Source organism: Sphaerodactylus townsendi, linkage group LG11, assembly GCF_021028975.2.
Source record: "Sphaerodactylus townsendi isolate TG3544 linkage group LG11, MPM_Stown_v2.3, whole genome shotgun sequence".
NCBI lineage: Eukaryota > Metazoa > Chordata > Lepidosauria > Squamata > Sphaerodactylidae > Sphaerodactylus > Sphaerodactylus townsendi.
In genome coordinates this window covers 53,613,223-53,622,517 of record NC_059435.1, presented here as the reverse complement: position 1 = coordinate 53,622,517, position 9,295 = coordinate 53,613,223, and the positions used below count along the sequence as shown (strand labels likewise).

Here is a 9,295-nt window from a genome sequence, read left to right as displayed (position 1 = left end):
GGAGTGAGGGGGAACTGAACCCAGGGCATACGTGCGCCCTGCGCCCCTGCCCCATTCCCTCCATGAACCGGCCACGCCCCCGCATTGGCACACACCTGGTGCGTCGTGAATCCCCCCTCCCTTTGACGCTACCCCACTAGGTATAAATCCAAACTTTTCCTATTGCCATGACATGGCCTGTTTGCATTGTTATCAGGCATTTACGATTCATGAGATTGTATGTATGGATCAACTGGATCAACACTTGTCATGGATTCTTTAGGCTAGTCCTGCACTGAGCAGGGGGTTGGACTGGAATAGACGGCCTGCATGGCCCCTTCCAACTCTACGATACGATTCTCTCTCGAGCTCCAGTTCTCAATTCGGATTGCAGAAAGTAGCCGGCAGGTGGAGCTATGAGCCCCGGACTCTTGCGTGTTCAGCAACAGGGAAACAGCAAGGGAAGGCAGAGAAGGGGCGAGGAAGGGGTTAAGTGGCGGAGGAGCCTGGACGCCTCTTTCGGCAGACCCCCCTGCCGTCGGCTCCCCTCGCAGTCCACTCAGCCGCGGCGGTGGGAGGAAGCGGCGCCGGATGCTGCCCGGTTGTAGCCCACCGACGGCGATGCAGCGGCCGGAGAGGGCGCAGGGCGCACCGGCGGGCAGGGTGGAGTGAGGCGCGGTGCGGGCTGGCCCCTGATCGCGGCTCTTTCTCCTCCTCCTCCTCTCCTCCTCCTCCTCCTCTTGGGCAGCGCTCCGGCGATTCCTTCCCTCCCTCCCTCCCTCTCTCTCACCCACCCACCCCCTTCTCCCGGCGGCATCGACTGCGGTTGCAACGGCGGTGGAAAATGAACAGATCGGCGGCGGCGCTTCTGCTGTGCCTGCTGGGTTGCAACGTGTGGAAGGCGGTGACCAAAACCTTAGGCGCGACCGATGCGGCTCAAGGTCGGTGCGGGAAGGGGCGCGCTTTTTGTGCAGTTTGGGCAGGGGCTACGGGGCCTGCATTGTGCCGGGGCTGGGGTCTGCAAAGCCCGGGCGGCGGAGGTCGGTTCTCTCCCCGCCAGAGGGGGCGGCGCCCGCTGTTGCTAGCCGCGCCGCCGAAAGGAGCTACAGGGCGCCTGGCTGAGGAGCAGCCGGGAAGGGCTTTTGTTACTGGATCTGCTCGGTGCTTTGTGCCTGCCAAACGTGGGGTTTTGCCCCTCCGTTCACACACAGTCGTTGATCTGCTCTTTTTGCACCCGTTTCTTTATAAGCCATGAACCTCAATCCGTTCTTCTTGCTCGCTGTGGATGCCCTGGTGACGGGCGCTGCGTATTCCTCTCTGGCTCGTTCCCTGGTTCAGGGTTCCGGTTGGTGTCGAGTGGCCTGTAGTACCCCCGGCCTCCCCTATCAGCATGAATCAAAATGTTAAGGAGGCAAGGTGGGGGGCGGGAAGGGACGTTGTCCATCCTTTCTGCCCGCTAAACCTACAAAAGGATAGCCAGTCTGCACTGTATGCCTGGAATAGAGCACGTTTCCTTTTGAAAAAGGGGGGCTATCTAGGTGCGGGGGCGGGGAGGGCGAAGAGAAAAGGGCCATCTGGCCAATTTTTGCCTTCCCACCCCTTGCAAACTGTTTCTTGCTGCTGGCGACACTGTGCTCCCTCCTGAGGGAGCCGCTTAATGATGCTTGCTGCTTTGCATGCTCCACCAGGTGCCTGTATTGTCCCTGCCGTTGTGCCTTGCCTTTCCTCTGTTCTGCCCCCACCCCTGGTGCCAGTGGCATTGCTGGTACGTTGTGGACCTCGCTTGGCAGCCTGAAGCCGCCTTGGAAAGTTTCTTCTCCCCCGCCCCCTTCCCCATTGGAATCCTTTGCCTTGAGATCTGCCCATGCTGTCATCTTGCATTCTGCCTTTTGTTTAGCAATGTGAACCTCTCGAGCTTGGTTTTACAGCGTGCCGTAAAAATATACAAGCACGGCGTCGCCAGCTAATTGTGCTGGGTCTTCATTTGTCTTGGAATCTGGAGAAATGACTGGAAGTGGATCTCTTGGTTTCCCAGACACACACACACCCATGAAAAAAAATTCTGTATTCTGCCACTTGCTGAACCAGTTTGAGGGATACTGAAATAGAGCATGGAGAATCAATTTTGTTAACACCCAGTCTAACAAAGTTAAAACAGCATTCAATGGATTCTTCCCTGCTGCAGTGCCTTGTCTTCTGCAGAATGCACCTGTATACTGACAATCCCTGCAATGCTGGAGGTGGGAGAGGTAACTCAGTCATCATTTCCAGGCAGCTCCCTGTGGCATTTCTAGCCTTCATTGTTGAAGCGTGGTGTGGTGGTTAAGAGCAGGTGGATTCTAATCTGGAGAACGGAGTTTGATTCCCCACTCCTCCATGTGAGCGGCAGAGTCTTATCTGGTGAACTAGATTTGTTTCCTCACTCCTACATTCCAGCTAGGTGACCTTGGGCTAGTCACAGAACTCCCTCAGCCCCTCCTACCTTACAAGGTGTCTGTTGCGGGAAGAGGAAGACAAAGGTGTCTGTAAGCCCCTTAAAAGGAGATAAAGGGGATATAAATCCAAATTCTCCTTCTGCCCAGGCCTATTTCTGCATATTTCAGAAAGAGACCATTTCAGAAATATGTAATAAAAATACAGCAAATTCGTCTTTTGGCTGCAGGGCATTATATGTGCAAAGTAGATGCTGAAAGGGAGCGGTGTTGTGGTTGGGGAAGGAGCTCATTTATTCTCTCAAGAAGCCTTTAGTAAGGGATCCTAATAACATGCATCCAGGGTCAGGATGAGTAAGTCAGTGTTCTGTTACAGTCTCTCTCTCTCTCTCTCTCTCTCTCTCTCTCTCTCTCTCTCTCTCTCTCTCTCTCTCTCTTTAGGTGTAGATGTAAAAGCCAGTGACCTTTAAATGGCAGTTTTGCTCCCAAAGCAAAGGGTGAATGACCCTTTTACTAGGTTGTAAATAGTGGTCTTTGAATAAACCATTGTCTCTGTTCTCTATTATGCACATTTCATCTCTCCCTTCTCCCCCCACCCCCAAGTGTTAGCTGTTAACCTGTGGATTGACTTTTACTTTAATAAGATTAATTTTGCTTAATTTGGACTTTTTGCATTTGAACAGGCTCCCCAAGGAGACCAAGGTTTCCTTGGGGTCTGTAAAACGGACCTGTTCCGCCAGGCATTTGGTCAGCTGGGTTGACTGTATGATCCCTGTGACATCTAGGCCTCCCATGGGCACGATAAGGGTGGGTGGGAAAATTGCCGCCATCTGACATAGGGATGTTTCTGTTTTTATTGTTTTATGATTTTATTGTATTTGATTGTTGGTTGTTCACTGCCCTGAGTCCTCTGGGAGAGGGTGGTCTAAAAGTTTAATTATAACTAAAAATAAATACATTTGTTGGGTTTCCCCCTCCACTTCAGAAGCTGCAAACTAAAAAAACCCTTTTGTTTTAATATTGAAAAAATGATCATTGAGTTACAGCAGTTTCTTTTCAAAAAACATTGATTATACTTATATTCCACCCAATTCACGGCTAGAACCAGGCTAAGGATAGCTTTCAAAAATACAGTAAACCCAAAATCACAAGCAAACACTACAATATAGTTCAAAATATTGCTTCTTAAAAACAAATACAGATGGCCACATTAATAATCTCCAAGCCCAGTTTGTTAGTATACTATCACATTTTAAACTGTGCATAGTTAATTGAAAGTGCCCCTGTGAATTGGTGTTTATCTCCTTGTTTCACACAATGGCCACAATTCAACATGGAGTTAGATATATACACATCAGTATATGTAATTGTAGCCTTTGAGTTGTTTGTTGTGCTCACAGAGTAGAACTCCCTCACTTCTACTTTGACTTGTAGAGTTCCTCAGATGTAGCCCATATGAAATGGGAGATTCTCAGGAATTATGCCGTGTGCAACATTGGGGGAAGAATCAGTGGAACACCTGTCCTCGTGGGAACATAATTGTATGAGTGGAAGAACATAATTGTATGAATGGAAGAAGAGATAGGATCCATAATGTCAGTGCAGTTCTTGTGACCTTCCAAGCAATAAATGTTGTATATTGCTTTGGTGAAGGGAAGATATTATGATAATTAATAACCCAAGTAATAAATGCAGTAAAATGGAAGACACAGAATTATCTGGACTTGAATGAATGGCTGAGTAAATGGGCAGCCCAATCCAGAGTCTTGGGACTTCCCTGCCACCTCCAGAGTGCTTTTTGGTGGCGCAGGGAGGCAAAAAGAAAGCCTCCCTTCTGCGGAAAAGCTCTCCATTGAGCTCAATGGGCTTATGCCACCTAAAAGGGTGATATAATTCCATGCCCTGGGCTCCAGCATATTGGGAGGCAGTGCTGGGGTGGAAGTCAACTAATGTCGGCTCCAGCCTCAGCTATGTCTCCAGAACGCCCCTGTTATGCCAGTGGGAATGCAGGGCTGCTCTGCATTGCGTTGGGGCATCCCAGAAGGCCATGGTAGCTGCCTGCCAGTAGATTTGCCCCTCCATCAAGATAAATGGGGAGGGCATTTCTGCTGGCTCCTCCAATTCCCTTCAGTCCCCCCACTCTGAATTGGGCTATAATTGAATATACAATAATGGTAACATTAAAATCCTTTACACACAGTAGATCAATTTCTGAATTTCATGAAAAATGGAATGTCTTGTTTACTTATATAGCTGAAAATTAAGAATAAAGTTAAATAATGTTAAACCAAAATAGAAGAAAAAAGATCTGGGCAATATATGTGTTATAATAAATATGTTATTAGCTATGAAAATCTATTGAAAAGACAGAGTAATGTAATCTAAAATGTCATTTTAGACAGTTAATTCCACACAAACTGTAGGAATGTGAAAGTTTATATTTTATGTCTATGTGTGTTTATTTTGTTTATTGAAATATTGTGTATTGGCCTGTGTTGAGATAATTTTGTGGGGGGAGGGCTAGAGGCACCAATTTACAGTGCAATCCTAAACCCTTCCAAGTCAATGGGTTTAGAACAGTGTATCTCTACTTAGGATGGCACTCTCCTTAAAAACTCACTAATGATTAACTGGCCTATAGATATCAAGTTCATAAGTTTTGTGATGGAAACCTACAGTTTATCTTTTTTTTTTGTAGTGTAGCATTGTGTTGAAGTTGGAGTAGTGTTCCTCTTGCAATATTTAAAGGAAAATGTGTTTCAAATTATGTTATAGGTTATGATACTAATGGTATTTTAGAATAGGTATATTCTTTGTGTTAAGTGAAATTCCTAATGTATTAGGTAAATAATTTCTGGCTTACTTTTATACTGTCTGTATGTTTTTAGAGATTTTTTTGTGTAAGAAAAGATAGTTGAGACTGACTTAATCTGGCATCTAGAAGGAGCATTGACTGTAGCAACTACAGAATGGCTTGATATGTAAATCAAGGCAGAGGTTTAAAGATGGAGAGTCAGCTATTATTATACAGCTACTGTACTGAGGGTTCACTTTATCTCTCTTTGAAAGTTGACCTCTTTTCTACTTGCAGCGATGTCACCCTTGAGTGAGCAAGGAACATTGATTTATGGTGAATGGAGTGGTCAAATTATGTCATCAGCATTTGAAAATCCAGGGTTTACTGCTGTATGGTTTATCAAGGTACTAACCCCAATGGATTATTTGCTTGGTTCTTATTCATTACAAGTGGATTTTAGAAATCGCAGTAGACTACATGCAAAGAATGATTTATTATGAAAAGAATTGACCAAGTGTAGTAGCATGTGATGTTATAATCCAGTTCCTTTGGGTGCACAAAGAAATAAAGCCATTTGGTGTACGTGTTTGGTACCTGCGTTGAGATTCAGAACGTGAGGATCCCCGTTGGAACTGTTGAGAGGATTTTGTCTCCCCTCGGGAGGTGGTGTAAATAACAGCAGTTAATGGAAGGGCAGATTATTTTTCTTTTTATTTAACAATCTGGCTTTTTGCACAGGTAGAGTAAGGAGTAAGAATAGTTTTGCTTAGGAATCCCCACATCAAGAAAGCTGAAAACGCTGCGAGAGGCAGAAGGTGCAGTCTTTCTTACAAAAGAAAATGTCCTGATTATTTGTGGAATAAAACCTGAAATGGAATTATTAACCCTAATTATGATTAAATGCTAGCCAAAATGTATGTGATATTGGAAGGCAAGATAAAGAGATACTTTTCTGTTGGTTTTAGGGCAAGCTTTTGTATTTAGGGCTGCCAAGAGTCACTACTAGCCCCCCTTCATTCCATATCATATGAAACAATCATGACTTTCCTGCCCAGACTGACTACGTCCTTGGAATTTTGTCTCCTCTTCTCCCATCAGCAGCCTACTTCTGGTCCCCACTTTTATGGCTCAAGTTTAAATTATGTGGTTATAAAAACCCTGGTAGCAAGAGCCCTAAGGCCAGGATCTCAAGAACTGGGAAACTTTGGTCTAATTATCACCGAAGCGGTTGACCAATTTCTGGGCTGTTCCACTTCAGACTGCATTTGGGCAACTCCAGTGACTGAACAGGACTATTAAAAAAAATTCGCAACATAGGAAAACAAACTTGAGGAAAGAGGACAGATTTTTGTGCAGAGGACAGATCAGTCACGTGAACCCCTATCGGGAAACTGAAAGGGAACATCCCAGACTCTTCTTAAATCCTCAGTAAAAGCTGAAGATTGATTTAAATGTTATGGTGTTGAGGCAGAGAGCTCCCCGGTGTGATTTTGTGCAAGCTTGACATCTCATCCATGCTCTGCTGCATCACAAGAAAAGTAATTACACATGCTCAGTTTCCAGACCAGCAGAATATCGACATAGGGCAGGCGAAGGATCTTTGGTGTGCAAGCTTAATCACATGCAGTTGGTGGTTTTCACAGTATAAATATAAAGCCAATCCTATGCCAAGCTGCATATACTCTTTACCTCACTAGTACAGTATCACATCTTAATCAAGCTAAGACATTTTGTGAGACCAAGAGGTCTTTAGATTTGATTTTGTCGGAGCACTCCCGCAAATCAAATGCCAAACTGCTTTTGAAATGGAGGGAATTTTCAAAACAGTGGGAGGGGCAGTCATCTGTTCAATGAGAAACAATTAAAACTGTCACTGTCATTCAAGCCCTTTGCTTGGCCTTATAAAGATCTTTGTATTCTAGCCGCTAGTTCATGGCTAAACAAATGGTATTATGTGTGCACATGTTTGTCTTCGGATGTATGGATGCACTATTGCTCTTTGGAAAATATTGATTGACATTTTTTAAAAGAAAAATTGTCCATTGAGAAAATGCTAATGTGAATTTATAAATGGAGAACAAGCAAGGTTGCTAATGTTTGCTTTGTCTAAATATTTGTTGCTATATTCTAGGGTAAGTTCAGTGAAGTATGTATGTGTACATGGTAGAAAGTGTGTGAGAGTGTGGTTTTTCTGTCTTTTTCCCTGGAACCTGCATTGCTTACTTAAAGTGTCAGACGAGGACAGGATAGTTCAAAGGCCATGAAAATTATTGGTTGATCTTGGTCCAGTCCTTTACTCTTAGCCCAACCTACCTTGGTAGCTTAACCTACCAAGTGCCAGCAAGTCATAGTCAACTTCTAGTGACCCCAAGGTGCTTTCAAGGCAAGTGATTAAGCAAAGGTGTTTTGCCATTGCTTTCTTCTGCAATCTTCCTTGGAGATCTCCCTTCCAAGTACTGACCCAGTTTAGCTTTCGAGATCTGATGAGATTAGGCTATACTATACCATTCCACATCCCAACCTATCTTGAAGAGTTGTTATGATGAAATGGAGGAGGGAAGAACCTTGTACACCACTTGGAGTTTACTGGAACAAGGCTGAGATAAAAAATATAAAAAACAAGTAGGGGTCTACTTGAAACTTGTGGGAGCAGCTATCTCATTCCTTTGTTTCCTTGCTTCTCTCCCTGCTTAATTTCTCCTTCCTGCCCCCCTTTTCTCACACACTCTCTCCTTCATGCCTATCACTTTCTCTCTTTCTGTTCTCCATACCATTCATCACTCCCTTTTTGCCCCCCCCCCCCCGCCATCACTCTCCCAAAATACACAGGAGCTGTGGTGGCAGTGGCTCTCCTGGAATCATAACAAATATCCTTAGAGAAACTGATCACTATTATCTGGAGATCAGCTCTAATTCTGGGTAATCTCCAGCCTCCACTTGGACATTGGCGGCACCAGTTCTCTTGGAGGAAGTGTTTGTTTTGAAAGGTGGCGTCTAAGAACAGTCACTGAGAAAAACACGTTTCTCAAGCTACAGGTGCCCCTTTGATCATTTTTAGCTTTTAAAAACTCTCTGATGTATTTTTTTTTGTTCTCATATTTTCTGCAAGCTTAGGGCCCTTTTCAGGTTTATAGAAAGATCTATCTTGCCCATAAACAGTCCCAGTCACAGAATTTAACTATCTAAAGATATGCCGACTTTGCTCTTAGATATATAGATAATATCTAACTTTTAAGATATTCTACCATCCTTTTAAGTTTGTCTTGGTGGAGTACACAATCTGTCTTCTCACAATGTTTACAAACCATACAAAATTGCCCATGCTTTATAATGTCCTGCTGGAACCCTGCCACATATATTATTGACATTATATTTCAAAATACTAAAACCTATGTCAAGCTTTAATTTCAAGTAACAATTTAGAATGGTTCTACGTTTTATAGTGGTATTACTATGGATTTCTTTTACATACTGGACTAATGCAAGTACTTGGGATGTTTGACATCTGTTTAATTTTTTTTCCTGTAATGAGGTTTCTTTATAATGACCTTGCAGATTTCACAGTCCAGGATCATTCTGATGTAATAGTTGGCCTAACTTGTTTTGTATTGAACAAACTTGATAGTAACCTTAGAGAATTTCATTTGGCTGTACTGGAACCTAGCATATTAGTTAGCAGAGATGGTTGATTTATCATTTATCCTGATGTCTCGATTTGTTCATATTAAGATTTAATGATTTGACTTCCGTGTGGAATGTGGCAGCTTTCTTGATTGAGCTGCCAGGGGTACATTACACCACTACTGAGTTCCTTTGGTCTTCTGGGCGTCTTTCAAAGGGCGGTTTTTGTTACACAAAGCCCTGTACTGTATAATGTAAGTCCAGTATACCAAACCTCTTCTTCTGTACTAGTTCCATTTTAAGCATGCCAGCCGAATGAAAACTTTAAACCGCAGAGGTACAGAATGGTTTTCTTAGTGATTATTTGCAGTTCTTAAACTCTTTTCCTCCAGATGTTTCACAGAATTTGAGTACTTCTAAAATCTTTTTTGGTTAGACAAGTGCATAGTAACTTATGATAATCAAA

General features: G+C 43.8%; 1 protein-coding gene across 3 annotated transcripts in view; it reads left to right on the top strand.

Moving 5' to 3' along the window:
• The first annotated feature begins 493 nt into the window (after positions 1 to 493).
• The window catches only part of FAM171A1 (family with sequence similarity 171 member A1), a 93,369-nt gene continuing 84,567 nt past the window's right edge, over positions 494 to 9,295 (top strand). For all 3 annotated transcript variants that reach the window (XM_048510908.1, XM_048510906.1, XM_048510905.1), the window contains exon 1: positions 494 to 920. In XM_048510908.1, the coding sequence (XP_048366865.1) occupies positions 824 to 920 (97 nt within the window). In that variant the 5' untranslated portion in view covers positions 494 to 823. The remainder of the gene's footprint in view (positions 921 to 9,295) is intronic.